Source organism: Lagenorhynchus albirostris, chromosome 20, assembly GCF_949774975.1.
Source record: "Lagenorhynchus albirostris chromosome 20, mLagAlb1.1, whole genome shotgun sequence".
NCBI classification, from domain to species: Eukaryota; Metazoa; Chordata; class Mammalia; order Artiodactyla; family Delphinidae; genus Lagenorhynchus; species Lagenorhynchus albirostris.
In genome coordinates, this window is record NC_083114.1 from 15,080,407 (window position 1) to 15,097,101 (window position 16,695).

The following is a 16,695-nucleotide window of genomic DNA, read 5'->3' on the forward strand; positions in this document are numbered from 1 at the left end:
CTTTTACTTTATCTTTCTGAATACTGAAAAAAAAATGTTTTTGAGCATGTGTTTAAAAAAATTTTTTTAATGTTTAAAGAGATGGTGAGGATTAAATGGTTAAATGTTTTGTAAGGTGTGGTGGATGTGAAAAGTGATCTATAAATGCCTATTATTTTTACTAAACAATAGAGTGTGAGGCTTTTGTAACCTGAAGAAAGCAGCATTTCAACATCTCTTCCTACTAGAGCATATGGTTAAGACTATGAAGGATGAGTGCCTTACATCTGCCTCTCATGGAGTTGATAGGCAGATCTTTTCGGTATTCCCCATTGCTCTTATGGTGGAAAGTTCCCTAGAAAGGATTGGAAGGGCTCAGTGACATTGTTTAATCCAGTGTTTAAAACTATTGTCAGATATTCTTTTAAATAAAACTATTAGCCTTGGGGTGATTGCAAAACTTGATCGCTTTTAAGAGCCTTTGTTTACAGAGTTTAGTGTATTGTATTGAATGAAGAGTGCCTTTGACTAAGTGTAGCAAGATACCTCTAGGTACTGTCTGGGCAACAAGTTTGAAAATTAGGGGTATTATCTTGAGAGTTTTATCCTAGCATTTTACAGATTAACAGGAGACAGACTGTTGTGCTACTCTAGGTAACAGACTTTTTGTTTTGTAACTCTTTAAAGTGTTGGTTTTCTCCCTTTTGACCCTCAGGAGATTAATTTACTATTTATTTCCCTAGATCAAGCCCCTTAGAGAAAACATAAAAATACAAATAGGTCTTCTGATTGGTATGATCATTCTTTCTTATGACTAGGTATTTAAAAAATAAAGTTATATAAGTTAATACTATTATTTCAAAGCTTAAAAAAAAAGAAAGCAAAATCCCAGTAAGCACTGCAGATCTCATGTTACTACAAGATGGCAATATATAATTAACTGCCTGGCAAACAATAATAGTAAAGACTTCCTGAATGAAATGGTGGTATATAGGGGAAGTGTATTTGTATTTTAATTTTCATTCATTCATCACCTTCTCATTCCAAATACAAACAAATACAATGCTTTCTGTTATTGGAAGCTGACTGGCCAATTTATGGACGGTAAAAATACAAAAATTTAGTGCTGTCCTGTTTACAAAGCACTTGTGTCTGTGTATCTTAGTAAACCTGGGAGGTAAGCATTACCATCCCACTTTAAGATTAAAGGAATCAGGGCTGGAACAGAGTAAGTTTTGCCTGTGGACAAAGTAGCTAGAGTCTAGAACTTTCTGATATCAGATTCATTGCCATTTTAATGTTGCCCGCTTTAGCTGTTTTTCAGGTTGGTGGAAAGGAGCATAGAGGATTATCTCTAGTCCAACGTTTTCATTTTCTTAGTGAATAAACTAAAATGCACAGTGGACTTTACCTGAAGGTTGCCAGACTGACTTCAGAGTCCCCTTGCGCCCCCCCCCACGCACACACACGCTTTCTGAACAACCTAAAGAAAAGCACATAGGTCCTTTACCTTAGAGAAACACTCAAAGGGTAAGATACATGGAAGAGTTAGAAAAGTAGAAACATTTTAATAAAAATGTAAAAATTTATTATAGTCCTGCACTCTGATCTAAGATTCTTCATTGAACGTTCCAACTCTCTGATTTTATTCCTGAAGGGCAATCTCCTCAACCTTTCCCTTAGCTCTCTTAAGCTTACAGAGCCATTAAGGCCAAAAAGTAGATTTTTGTGCCAGACACTCTTTTCAGTGCTTTATATGTGTTAATGTAATTAATCCTCCCAATAACTTCATAAATTAAGTACTAATACTGAGCCCTAGATTAAGTAGCTATTTAAAGTTCATAGCTATTGGTGGCACTAGGATTCAAACTCAGCCGATTAATTCCAAGGCCAGAGTTTGTTGGTTTTTTTTAATAAACTTAAAAAAAATTATTTTTAAAGTTCTTTTTTTAATTAATTTATTTATATTTATTTTTGGCTGCATTGGCTCTTGGTTGCTGCGTGTAGGCTTTCTCTAGCTGCAGTGAGCAGGGGCTACTCTTCTTTGAGCTGCATGGGCTTCTCACTGTGGTGGCTTCTCTTGTTGCGGAGTATGGGCTCTATAGGCGCATGGGCTTCAGTAGTTGTGGCTCATGGGCTCTAGAGCCTGCGTAAGTTCAGTAGTTGTGGCGCATGGGCTTAGTTGCTCCACAACATGTGGGGTCTTGCCGGACCAGGGATCGAATCCGTGTCCCCTGCATTGGCAGGCAGATTCTTAACCACTGTGCCACCAGGGAAGTCCAGCCAGAGTTTTTAACTGTTGGGCTGTACTGCTTTGAACTAAATGACTGCATTAAGTAGATTAAATCCATTTTTCAGGATCTCCAGATTGGATGAAATTTCTTTCCTAAGGTTCCCGACTCTCCCCAAAACAGATCTTGGGATATTTCCTTAGGGTTTTATTATCCCATTTTACAGATGAAGTTAAGTGACTTGGCCAAAATCTTAGATTATTAAATGACTGTGTTAGAACTAAATTTAGGTCCTCTGGTTTCTAGCCTGCAGTTTTTGGTACTATAACATTGTCACCTTTTCGCTCATTAGCTATTGTCAATTCAAGTGATCCACCCATGTTGAAATTTTGTTACAGCAACAAAAGCATGTTCACATCCTTCACATTTCACCTTTGGACCTGTCCTGGAGTACAGTTAGGTCAGTATGCAAGTCTCTGGTTTTATACAGTTTTACAGTGTTTATACCTTATGGAGGGACACATGGAAACATAGTAATGGAAGTATCTTATAGATACAAGAGACATCTATTACTTTAAAATTTTTCAATGCTATTAATATATGAGTCTACAAAAAATTTAATTTGGTCATAGCTAATGCTGTCAAGAGCCAAATTAACATTTTAGAATATTCATATTTCTGACCCTTGAAATAGTCAGCAAATGACATGACAAAATTCATTTCAAGTCTACTAAATTCAAGCAGCAGTATAAAGAAATGCAGTGATATTTCTTCAGGGCCTTTGGGCAGATTTTTTTTTTTAGAGAAAGCCCCTTCTGACTTCATGTGGAGTAGAAAACTAGCTTAGTTTATTTCATGCTGCTCAATTTAATTTGGAATCATTTTTGAATTCCCAGATGCTTGGGTACAGAGAACTTGCTCCCTAGAGCCTTGTTTCCTGACACTGGAGAGTAAAGGATTAAATTGAGCTGAAACTAAATTGATTGACATTTTGACACTCTGCAGATTGTGAAAAGAAACGGAATTTGTTCAACTTTTTGAAACAGTAGTAGAAAGAACTATTTCCTTAAAGGTACCTCAGTCTGCAGAGGTGATTTTTTTTTTTTTCCTTAAAAACCAAGAAGCATGTTCTAGCACTTCACCAATTTTCTATATTACAGTTCAAAATGAAAATTTAACTTTGAAAAGCTTTTGAAAAGGCCTCGATGGGGGTGTTAAAATAGTCTCCTTTTGTTGGACGGGCACTGACAGAAGTCTTTTGAGGAGAAACAAAGGACTATGCACTTATGGGGTGTCACTATAGGAACCTATTTATAAAAGACAAGTATACATATTTATGAAATCTTTATCTCTAGCGTTTTTAAATGCCAGAGATATTAAGTGTTGCATTGAGTAAGATACATTTCCTGCTGAGTTCTTTTTCCGGCAGATACAAATGATTACCATGACATCATTTTTTCCTAAATGGCGTCATTTAAGTGTTGACTTCAATAAAATCCTATCACTGCTGTGTCATGAAAGGAACTGGACTCACCTTAACAGTGCTGTTCCAAACAGCCTGCTACGGTTTTTTTGTTTTTTGGGTTTTTTTTTTTTTAATCACTGCAGGAGGCTGTAATAAATTACAGCCTGGAAGAAGTTTCAAACTGGCAAGTTTGCCAGATATTTAAAGCAATTTATTTTGGGGTGTATCAGCAGATTTTTTCTTACACTGCCATTTGGGTGCCTGCTGACATAGCCTGAATAAATCTTTCAAAATTTTTCCTTCCTAGAGATGGATGAAGATGATGATGCACTGGACTGCGAAGTCCAGACCTTTTATTCATTAACTCTTCACTTGCCAACTAGTTCCTTCTTAATTTAGATATCTATTTCTGGCATGAGTTTGCAATATTTCCAGTCCCTCAGTGCCTTGGCAACAACTTTGTTTTATGGAAGGATCAACTAACAAAAGAAGGATTCTGGTTGTAGACATAGAATTTATAGTTTAGATTATTTCATTACTAGTATTTTGAAAATTGCCAAACTTCCCAATAGGAAAAGAAGTCTGAAATTTTATATAAAACAAAGACTTATTTCTTCTTGATTCAGTATATTATGAGTAGTAAAGTGAGTTCTTCCTAATTATAGTCTCTTTTATAGTTCTACTTTCTCTTATAATTTTTTCTCATGATCTCTTATGATAGTGAAGTCGTTTTTTTTTTAATTATTGATTTTTGGCTCTGGAATTCCTAAAGCAACTTATATCGATGTATATTTTAGTCAAGTATTCATAAAAGCTAAAAATACTGATGCCCAAAAATACTTGTTCTGATGAGACAGTGAGGACAAGAGATAAGGGAGCTAACTTTTTTTAAAATTAATTAATTAATTTATTTTTGGCTGCATTGGGTCTTCGTTGCTGCACATGGGTTTTCTCTAGTTGCAGCGAGCGGGGCCTATTCTTCGTTGTGGTGCGCAGGCTTCTCATTACAGGGGCTTCTTTTGTGGAGCACAGGCTCTAGGCACATGGGCTTCAGTAGTTGTAGCACGTAGGCTCAGTAGTTGGGGCTCACGGGCTCTAGAGCGCAGGCTCAGTAGTTGGGGCGCACGGACTTAGTTGCTCCGCAGCATGTGGGATCTTTCCGGACCAGGGCTCGAACCCATGTCCCCTGCATTTGCAGGCAGATTCTTAACCACTGCACCACCAGGGAAGCCCAGAGAGCTAACTTTTACTGAGTGCCTGAAGGGGGCCAGTCCCTTTTGTAAACCACTACACATAGCAGAGTGTGTAGGTGAGAGAGAAAAGAGATTCTCTTTTTACAGAGCTGGTCCCTGTTCAGGTGAAAGGCACTGCTCAGCGAGTTGTTAAGGAAAATCATAAAGCATCAGGGAATAGGATTTGGTGGGGAAAGCCCTAGATCAGGAGTTATAAAACGGGAGTTCCTATCTAAGTTCCTCTCTAAGTCAGCTACAAATAAGATCATCTGGCTAGACCCTCAGTGTTTCCACATCGGCACAGTAAGGATATAACCTCTAGCCCGTCTTCCTCTCTAGATCATTTGGCACAGTAGTTGTCAACCAGGCTGCGCAATGCGATTACCAGGGGAGCTTTGAAAAATACTAACTTCTAGATCCCAACTTTAAGAGATTACGATTTGATTTGTCTAGAGTGCAACCGGGCATTGGGATTTTTTTTTAATCTCCACAGGTGGATTCATATGTGCAGTTAAGGCTGGGAATCCTTGGTTTGGAGGATGGTTAGTAAATTTATTTACCAGCATTAGCAGATGTTATCGACAGTGTAGATAGACTTTTTTCCCCATCATAGCTTCAACTGTTGGGGAAAAAAAATCCAGTTTATCTCAGCATTTTCCTAGTCCGTAGCACATAGGAAGCCGTTAATAAACACTTATTGCATTTGCGAGTGTACAGCCTTTAAGTTTTAAGGTCATTTGAAAAATGGGGTTTGGTTGAGGTTCATGCATAAAGCAGATTATGAGGCAGGACCTTTCTGTTGAAACATTCCAATGAAATGCGAGCCTTTCTGGCTCACCCCCCGGCTCCCTTCACTCCTTCACCCAAGCCGAGGTGGCTTGGGGCCGACCCTGTTCCCCAGGCTCCGACGCCGGTAGCGGATCTGGCGGCTGCTAAGAGCTCCGGGGCGGGGCGCCCGCGGGGCCCGACCCTCTCGGGTCTCAGGACCCGCCCCGCCGGCGCGCTCAGCCCCGCCCCGCCCCGCCCCGGACGCGAGTTGGGGCGGGCTGCTGGAGGCGCCCGGACGCCGGGACTCCACAGCCGAGCCCCAGGGCTACGGCAGCTGCTTCCGCGCGACCCGGCGGGCCCTCTTCTGCCGCCGGGAGTCCGCGCTGCCCGCGCCTCAAGTCCGGCGGAGCCCAAAGCGAGCGCCTCGTGCCGGAGCAGGGCGGGGGCCGGGATGCGGAGCTGTGCGCCTTGAGCCGGCCCCATGACCCTGAGCACGTTGGCCCGCGAGAGGAAGGCGCCCCCCGCCTGCACCTGGAGCCTCAGTGGCCCCGACATGATCCCCTACTTTTCTGCCAACGCGGTCATCTCGCAGAACGCCATCAACCAGCTGTGAGTGCGCCGCGCGCCCTCCCACCCTCTGTGAACGCTTGGAAAGTTTGCTTTTCAGCAGCCGCTTTCCCCCGGCAATTGGGAGCAAGCAAGGGCGAAATCGCATCCTGCTTGCTTGCAGGTCTTGGGGCGTCTGGGGGCATAGTGAGGGGGAGAGGAAGGGTAATTCTTGGAGGGAGAAAGTGTCCTGGGGGTGGGGAGGCGGACAGAAAATCCTTTGGGAGAATTTCTGGTAAACTTTGAGAGAATCTGAAAGTGAGGTCGCCCCAGGGAAATTGTGATGACTGAGTGACAGCCGTATGGCATTCGGGAGACTTGGGCTGAAGGGCGGTCAGTAGCCCTGAACCGCCGGCCGGAAAAGCTAGCACTCCCTTGCGGGTCCTGCTGGTGCTCAAGCTCCCGTGTTTGTTGTTCTGTTTTCTTGTTTCAAATAAGTTTGCTTGTGACCATAGGTTTCTGTTACAAGCCGTGCACACAAAGAAAGGCAGTTCATTCTTAACACCCGCTGGTTGTAGTCTGAAATTATTTCATAAAACTGGATTTTAGTAGTTTGGCTCTTTTTCTTTTTGTCTCCGCCTGTAGTAGTACGTGCTAACAACCCAAGCCTGTATGCACACCTTCAATCGCCAAAGTGCAAGATTCATTTGCATCTTTAAATCTTAACTGTTTTCAAAGTCTCTAGAGTTGTTTCTCCCTTCCATTGTGGTTTAGTTATTTCTGAGAACTGTGTGCTCAAGCTTGTGGTTAATCTCATCTCACAGTTAGGGCGAAGTAGAGGAACTCTCATCTCACAGTTAAAAAGGGCGAAGTAGAGGAACTCCCATCTATTCAAGTTGCATCCTTAAACTAGTTGAGTGATTTAGGGTTACTTTTAGATAGCAGCAGTTTGATCTTTGTAGTGTATTAGCACTCATTCGGAGCAGCTTCAAGGAGAGTCGCCTACTGAGGTTTTCCCAGACTCCTGGCACTTGAGCAACTTCTCTTTCCCTCCCAGGTCAACCCTAAGGAACTTTTTAGTTTCATGTCCAACAATAGAAACTTTCCATTATCCCTTAGTAAAGGTCCCAAGAATAGCATGTAAAGTGATTTATAGATAATCTTAAAGCTAATTTATTATTTTAACTAACTGTTTTGCTCTCTTACCAAATCAAATTTGCATTTCAACTTTTTTCCTTTGTGTTTATTCATGGTGGCGCACTGAAAAAACAATATCCCCCCGCAGTATCGTGGTTTTACTGTTTTGTATTATAAACTCTACAGAATTAAATCAACTGTTTACTTGTATTTTCCCTTTAAAAAAAAAAGACAATTGGAGTGAATAATCTGAAAGTGGATAACCAATCTCAAAATAAGTGCTCACAATACTTTTTAAAAGGTAGTGGAAGCAACCCACATGTCCATTAATGGATACATGGATAAACAGAATGAATATTATTCAGCCTTAAAAAGGAAGGAAATTCTGATATATGCTACAACATGGATGAACTTTGAAGACATCATACTAACTGAAATAAGCCAGTGACAAAGTACAAATACTGTATGATTCCACTTATGTGAGGGACCTTAGAGTAGTCTGGTTGCTAGGGGTTGGAGGAGGGGAATGAGATGTTTGTGTTTAATAGGTACAGAATTTCATTTGAGGAAGAAGAAAGAGTTATGGGGATGGATGGTGCTGATGGTTGCACAACAATGTGAATGAATTTATTGGCACTGAACTGTACACTTAAAAATGGTTAAAATGGCAAATTTTATATATATTTAACTACAGTTTAAAAAAAAGGTTAAACAAAACTTAAAAGGCAGAGCTTCTAAGCTTTGTGGGGAAAAGGAGTTTTGAATCTTGCTTCCTCGTGTGGTCAAGCAAGTACAGATTTCTTTTCCTACTAATTAGTGACTTTGGGTAAGTCATTTGAGTTCAGTTTCTTAAACTGTAAAATGAGGATACGGTGGTTCCTACCCCAGAGGATCGTAAAAGATTATATGTGTGGTAACAATTTACAAACTATAAACCCCTGCCCAGGAAAATGTAATTGAAATTAAACAAAAACTATTAGCTGCCATTTATTGATGACTTGCCATTGTGCTAAGTTTAATGTGTATTATTATCTCATTTAATCATCACAGCCACCCTATGAACTAATTTATTCTGTTTACAGATAATGTAGCTGAGGCTTAGAGAAGTTAAGTACTCAAGACCATATAGCTCGTAAATGACAAAAATGTCCTTAGAATCCAGATGTTTCCTAAGCCAGTGCTCTTAACCACTAGAAAAATGATCTTCTGTCTTCGTAGTTGCAAGGCCACTTTTGAGACTTACGTCTTAGGAGTTATCTTTATGTGCTGACATCTTCAACTTAGTAGTGAAAACATTTGCTACACGAAGAGTTTTGCTGTTAAGGTAGACACTCTTTTAAAGAATTTGCAGAATATTTCTTTTCCTTTTTGTCTCTCTTTTACCGCTTTTTTTTTTCTTAAGAGAGTTTTGCTAATATTCTCTTCTTCTAAAGTGTATTTATTAGTATTGCTTTAGCCATCATTTTTATTTTACATTTATAGTGTTGCCCAGTTCATCATCATTTAAAAATCCTTAGGGGCTTCCCTAGTGGCACAGTGGTTAAGAATCCGCCTGCCAATGCAGGGGACACGGGTTCGAGCCCTGGTCCGGGAAGGTCCCACATGCCGCGGAGCAACTAAGCCCGTGCACCACAACTACTGAGCCTGCACCCTAGAGCCTGCGAGTCACAACTACTGAAGCCCTTGCGCCTAGAGCCCGTGCTCCGTGACAAGAGAAGCCACCGCAGTGAGAAGCCTGCGCACCCCAGCGAAGAGTAGCCCCCGCTCGCCACAACTAGAGAAAGCCCGTGCACAGCAGCAAAGCCCGCGCACAGCAGTAACAATAGTTACTGTCATAAGTGTTAAATTTTTGGCACCTAATGCAGAAGTTCTTAATTTTGGGTCTATGGTTATTGAAGCCATGAATTGGCCTTAGAAGCTTAATGAACTCCTTGAGGTCATATGAAAATGTTGGGTAAATATATTTTTAAAAATCATATTCTCAAAGTCATGTGGTATAAAAGGTTAAGAATCTCCTTCCTGGGACTTCACTGGTGGTCCAGTGGTTGAGACTCCACGTTCCCAATGGAGGGGGCCCGGGTTCCATCCCTGGTCAGAGAGCTAGATCCCGCATGCCGCAACTAAGACCTGGCACAGCCAAATAAACAAACAAACAAATAAATAGTTTTTAAAAATCTCCTTCCTAAAGGGAAGTATTGTTTTTAAGGCCTGATACAGTAAAAACTTAACTGGTATGAGCATTTCCCTGTGGTGCCAGATATGTAAATAGCAGTGATGAATGGGAGCAACTAAAAGATGAAGATTTAAGGTCCTTAAGTGAAGACTGAATTTTAACTGTATGCTTGGGGCAAGGGGTACCATGACACCTGAGTACTCTTAGGCCAGTGGTTCTCTTGTCATTGCTGAGGACCCATTCATAAGAGCTTTTTTTCCTTTTCTTGTTTGCTGCCTCAGATTTGCTCTGGGTTTAGAAACCAAGTAAACCGTGTAACAAATCCCATGAGAACTGTGTCAGAGTAAAAAGACCACAGTGAGATCTTAGGGGCTTCCCTATGGAGAAAGTTAATGACCTTTAGAGTAGGGCCTTTGGATACCTATTTTGGTGATTTCACAGGCTCTTTCGAATTTCTTGACTTTTAACTGTGTGTATATACATATAGGTGAAATTAGAGAATAGCTTGGGTATTACTGTATGTTATTGGGAATTATATCATCATTATTAGATTAAGGTCTCCCCTTACCATTGTGTAAAACTCACCAAATATAGTGTTATTTCTTATGTATTCAGAGAAGAACATTAAGAAGTGATTGAATTAACTCCAGGAACAAAGAATAGTTACTGTCATAAGTGTTAATCCTACTAGAAAAATATATGTGAGCAACCCCGAGCATCATCTGATCAAACTTCAAGAGTCTTGGATCAGACTGCTCAAATGATCATGAAAAGTTCCATACCCTTTAAGAATCTACATATGCTTTTAAATAAAACAAAAATCTGAAGTTCTGAAAAATATGGGAGCCTATGTTATTTTTTTTAAACCTATGTTATTTGTTTTTAAACCTATGTTATTTTTAGAGAGCCAGCCTTCAATCTCTGAGAAGTGAAGTTGCTAAGCAAGGGGCCAAGGCTTTTCTAATGTTATTGTTATATGCCAAACAAATAGCTTATCGACAAATAGGTGACTATTTTTGTGTCCTGAAAAGTTCAGGGAAGGATCAAGAATTAGTAGATAAAATCCTGGCAAAGGCTATCATTAAAGCAGTGTTCCCATTATGAAAACGACTGATCAAAAGTCTTGGAACTTAAAAAAAAAAAAAAAAGTCTTGGAAGCTTGAGACATTGCTTGATTTGTTAATGAGGTTACCTTGAGCTTTTTATCCTTGACCCAAAATACTTGTATTTATTTACTTGGTTATGTATATAGTTTGACTTCCTAGCTTCACATCAGTGCTTTCTGAAGTCAAGCTCAGCAACAGAGGAGCATATTGAGATGATTATCCAAAATGTACCTTTTCATGAAATTGAAAGGTAGAAACAGCTTTATTTTTTGTGTTTATTAGTGATAGTACCAATGCTCTTTTCAGTTCTGCTGTGTAGTTATGCAAGTGATTTCACATGTGCTCATCTCTGAACTTAAGCTTGCATCAGGATCACCTAGATGGCTTATTGAAACACAGACTGCTGCCTACACCACCAGAGTTTCTGATTCTGTAGGTCTGGGGTGAGACTAGAGAATTTAAATTTCTAACAAGTTCCTAGAGGATGCTGATGATGCTGATCCAGGGACCACACTTTGGAAACCACTGCCTTAAAGTATTCCTGTGAGGTAGATTGGGCAAGTCATTATCCACATTTTGTAGAGTAAATAAACTAAAAAATCAAAATGGTGAAGTGATTGCCACAGGGATTACATGATTTGCTATTGGTAGAACTGAAACTAGAAGCAGCATTTCCTGTCACCAAATCTAGAGCTCTTAATGATGCTGCACTCAAAGTCCTGATGCTTTGTATATATGTGGGAACATTTCTTTAGATAAAATTCTAGCAGTGGAATTTCTGGGTCTGATGGTATGTACCTGTTAAAATTTCGATACATGCTGCCAAAATGCTTTGCAGTTTGCTTTGCCAATTTGCTCTTACAAGCTATAAGTAAGAGTATATCTTACTTATATACTTACATAGGTATCTTCACCAACCCTGGTAATATTAGTGATATTAGATAGCAGTTAATTTTTTACTGAGCTCTTACTGTGTGCCAGGCATTGTTTTGAGTACTTATGCATATTACTTCATTCTCTGTTCTTAACAACTTTGACTTAGGTGTATCCTCAGTTACACACGAGAGGCACAGAGATTTTAAGTAATTTGTCTAAGGTAATACAGCCAGGATGCAAACACAGACAGTCTCACTCCAGGACCCCTGCTCTTAAACACTCCTCTGTTTGCACTTCCCTTACTATTGAAGAACTTTAGGATCCTTTTGTATTTTTATTGGTCTTGCTCATTTTTCTTCTATAATTTACATGTTTGTACTTTAACCATTTTTCTATTGGTAGTTTTTTTCATGTAGTACTCTGTATATTCTGAATATGTTTTAAAAATACTTTGCCCAGCCTATTGCTTGTCTTTTAATTTTGCATCTTGTATAAAGTTTTTAATTTTTTTTCTTTTTTAATTTATTGACTGCATTGGATCTTTGTTGCTGCGCACGGGCTTTCTCTAGTTGTGGTGAGCGGGGGCCTACTCTTTGTTGCGGTACACAGGCTTCCCATTGCAGTGGCTTCTCTTATTGTGGAGCACAGGCTCTAGGCATGAGGGCTTCAGTAGTTGTGGCTCGTGGGCTCTAGAGCGCAGGCTCAGTAGTTGTGGCACACCGGCTTAGTTGCTCCGTGACATGTGGGATCTTCCTGGACCAGGGTTTGAACCTGTGTCCCCTGCATTGGCAGGTAGATTCTTAACCACTGCGCCACCAGGGAAGTCCCAAAAGTTTTTAATTTTTATGTAGGAAAATCTGTCAGTATTTTCTCTTATGATTTCAGTTTTGCATCTGGCTTTTACCCTTCCCACCCACTCCCAGGATTATAAATACTCTTTTGTATTTTTCTAGTATGCCTACACTTTAGATGCCTTTTTTTGTGTGTGGTACGCAGGCCTCTCACTGCCGTGGCCTCTCCCGTTGCGGAGCACAGGCTCCGGACGCGCAGGCTCAGCGGCCATGGCTCACGGGCCCAGCCGCTCTGCGGCACGTGGGATTTTCCCGGACCGGGGCACGAACCCGTGTCCCCTGCATCGGCAGGCGGACTCTCAACCACTGCGCCACCAGGGAAGCCCTAGTATGCCTACACTTTAAAAGTATTTCACTCTTTAAAACTGTAATTTATCTTCACAGGCATACCTTGGAGATAATGCGGGTTCAGTTCCAGACTACCACAATAAAAGTGAATGTTACAATAAAATGAGTTACACGAATTTTTTGCTTTCCCCATGCATATAAAAATTATGTTTACACTGTAGTCTGTAAAGTGTGCGGTAGCATTATGTCTAAAAAAAACAATCTGCTTACCTTAATTTTAAAATGCTTTATTGCTAAATGCTAACCCTCATCTGAGCCTTCAGCAAGTCTTGATCTTTTTGGTGGTGGAGGGTTTGAAATATTGCGAGAAATACCAAAAGGTGACACAGAGACATGAAGTGAGCAAATGCTGTTGAAAAAATGGCACCAGTAGACTTGCTCTACTCAGGGTTGCCACAAACCTTAAATTTGTTTTAAAAAAAAAAATGCAGTATCTGCGAAGCGCAATAAAGAGAAGCACAACAAAACAAGGTATGCCTGTATTTATTGTGTGAGGTCGAGCTTTAACTTTACCTTTTTTCCAAATGGACAGTCATTTATTCCAATACCATTTATTTAGCTCATTCTCACTTCACTGATTTGAAATGCTATTCGTATTATATATTAAGTCCTATTGACATGTTTTCTTTCATACACCAATACCACATTTTTACTTAATGTAGATTTAGTGGACATTTTGATATCTTGTATCACAAGGCCTACCTCAGTGTATGTGTTTTTTTAATATCTGAGCTACTCTTGCTTATTTTCCAGGTAAGTCTCAGAAACAGATTGTCAATTTCTACTTTTAAAAATCCTATTGGGATTTTGATTTAAATTGTACTGAACTAGGTTTAGGAAGAATTAACAGCTTTATAAAATGAGCCTTCCCGATGAGGAATGTGGTATGTGTGTCTGTTTATCCACTGTTTTTAAAATGTCCTTCATTTAAATTTTACACTTTTCCTCATACAGTAGTTACACATTTCTTATTAGGTATATTCATGGGTGTTTTATAAAGTTTTTGTTGCTCTTGTGAATGAGCTCTTCTTTCCCATGGTGTTTTCTAATTAGTCCCTGTAGGTGTGTGGTAAAACTGGTTTTTATAGTATTTGCTTTTGTATCAGACCACCTTGCTAAACTCTTAGTCCTAATATCTAATAGATATTTTAGTTGATTTTCTTGACTTCTCTGGGTGGATGATTATATCATCTGTAAATGGGTTTTCTCTAAGTGTAACTCGTCATTGCTTTGCCTTAGGCTTTAGTGTAGTGTTGAAGAGGAGCCATGCTAGTGGTCTTATCTTGTTTTCCATTGTAAAAGGGGTGCTTTTTATGTTTTCTAAATAGATGTATTGTGTGCTGTAGGTTCCAGCATAGATCACTTTCCAAGTTAAGGATATTTCCTACTATTCCTAATTTCAATTTTTTTTTTTTTTTTCGGTATGCGGGCCTCTCACTGTTGTGGCCTTTCCCGCTGCGGAGTGCAGGCTCCGGACGCGCAGGCTCAGTGGCCATGGCTCACGGGCCTAGCCGCTCCGCGGCACGTGGGATCCTCCCAGGCCGGGGCATGAACCCGTGTCCCCTGTATCGGCAGGCGGACTCTCAACCACTGCGCCGCCAGGGAAGCCCTCAAGTATTTTTAAATTAGATATAGTTATTGAATTTTATTACGTGTTTTTTGGACATCTGTTGGAAGGATAATATTTCCCCCCTTTCCTGGGAATGCAGTGACACGTTGAGTTGCAAAAGTTGAATTGTCCTTTCACGCTGTTTGCATTATTTGTTAACATATCGCTGGAATTGGTTTACTAATATTTTAAGATTTTTTCATTCAAATATTTGTTGAATCTTTGGTGCTCTCTTTGTCCAGCTTACGTATGATTTGTTGAATGATTTAGGTGTAGTCTTCCATCTTTTTCTAGCTCTAAAACAGTTCTTTAGCAGAAATTCTGTACTTTAAAAGCCTAGAACCAAGAAGTCCTACTCCAAATGTTATAATTTTGTGAAATTGTTTTGCCTTTCAAATTCTTAAATTTCCTTGTTCTATTGAATAAGTGTGTTTATCGTCCATGATACTTTTAAAATCTACATTTGTCCTCTGCAGAAATGGATAAACATAATTGTAATAATTGATAATTCAGTGATTGAAGCCAGGCATTCATTTATGATTTAAGAGCTTTTTTCCCCCTCGTTGGTGGGTAAAGAGACTAATAATAATATTTTTAAAAGGCATGAGATGTCTGTTTGATTTTAAATCAGTACTGTTTTTGTGCTTGTTTCTGATCCTTGAATAGGCAATATACCCTTAAAAGGTAGAATATTATTTAAAAGGTGCTCAAATAAGTTTACATCAAGTGAATTAATCTTCTAGGTGTTATGGCCTTCAAATATGAAGGAGAAGTTAATTGTCAGAGTAAAAGGTGCATTTGTGTTTTCATTAGCAGTGATAACTTTGTGTGGCTTTATCCGCACTTGTGCTGCTTTGAAGTCAGTAGAGCAGTAATTGGCTTGGAACAGAGAGGAAAAAAGCTCTCAAATTTGGCCTTACTGGAAACCAGTTAACTGAAGAGTAACTCTGCATAATGAAGATGAACAGGAATGGCGAGGTTGTGATGCACTCAAGGCAAGATTTCTTTGATAAATCTGAGTGAATTTTTTTTTCTAAATTACTGTTCTTCAGATTGTGTGCTCACCTGTAATCACTCCTGAAATTGGGCAATTTCTTTAGACTTACACTAAGAAACCATTGCCCAAAGCCAAATAATTAAGGATGTTGTCATTCTCTGGCTCCAAGAGCTGTTGAACCTTGGAGTAATGGAGGGGCTAAACTACAGATCCTCTTGCTCCCTCTCTTCTTGGGTTTCTCCAGTAAATGTGAATCTTCTTAATTACCTTATGTAAAATTGCCTTGGGACTAAAGAACAGTGGTGTAGATGCTATCACATAATGTTTCTGAATTTCTAAGGTGAAAGCAAAAAAATAATAATCAGTATCTTAACTACTTTCAGATAGAGTTAGAGTTAGCTTTGCATTGTTAGAATTATACAGGATGTTGCTTCCACTAACATAATTAGATTTAACTTGAAGAAATGTGCTAAAAACATCAAGGCCTTTTTAGGTGTTCCTGTGATTTGGAAAGGATGTGGCAGATGATTTATAAATAGGTTGTTAGTACTGCACACCAAAGGGCACATTTGGGCTCACTTCCTTTTTGCAGGTTGTGCAAATTGGGCAACTCTTGTTTTTTGCATTAATCTGTTTTTAGAGGGGTGTGACCCTTCTTTTAGTAACCTGAGGGATTTGGCATTAGGTATGTGTCTGTTAAAGCCACAGAATCCAGAGGCTTGTATTCCTCTCAAATAAAGAGAAACTTCAGTGTTAGCCTGTACTAGAGTGGGGTTTTTTTAAATTGTAAGTTCAGTTTTCCAGATGTAGAAGACATAGAATTATTTGATTTTTTTTTTTTTTTGGATGATGAGCGAAATGGTTCAAATTGTTGCTTATGTTTTGGGGGGAATAATAGCTGCCTCATTTCAGGGACTGTGGAGATCAAATGAGATAGTTAATAAGAAAGAACAATAACATTTTCAGTTAACGATTATGTTACTTTTGTCATTTGTACTTAATGTTTATTGACAAAGATTCATGTGGATATTCATGATCCGTAGCAGGACATTTCAAGCCCTGAGAATTATAATTGTGGACTTCGTATCGCTTGTCTTCTGTGGTGTCTGTATTCTTAAAACTTCATGCCACAGATAGGCAGGCCTGTTTACAACCCAAGAAGCCTTCAGTACCTCCACAAAAGGCTGATCAGGTTTATGAGCTTAGCATCTTATCTGTGCATCTCATCTCTGTTGTTCTTTGAATTTTGTGTGATAAAAGCCAGTTGATCTTCATAAGGAATAAACTGAATGAGAGTATTTATGATTTTTCTTCACTGATTTTAAATAAGTATCACTTATAACAGAGAGCTCTTAAGAGAGATGTCATTTCTTTGGG

The 16,695-nt window shown here is 39.4% G+C and overlaps 1 protein-coding gene across 3 annotated transcripts in view; it reads left to right on the plus strand.

Annotated features, from left to right (window-relative positions):
- The window catches only part of SSH2 (slingshot protein phosphatase 2), a 243,501-nt gene that overhangs the window by 128,556 nt on the left and 98,250 nt on the right, over positions 1 to 16,695 (plus strand). The window contains exon 1 of one of the 3 annotated variants that reach the window (XM_060134897.1): positions 5,949 to 6,284. The exons of the other annotated variants lie outside the window; for them this stretch is intronic. Within the exon in view, the coding sequence (XP_059990880.1) occupies positions 6,157 to 6,284 (128 nt within the window). The 5' untranslated portion in view covers positions 5,949 to 6,156. Of the gene's footprint in view, positions 1 to 5,948; positions 6,285 to 16,695 lie in introns of those variants that run through there. 3 annotated transcript variants of the gene reach the window in all.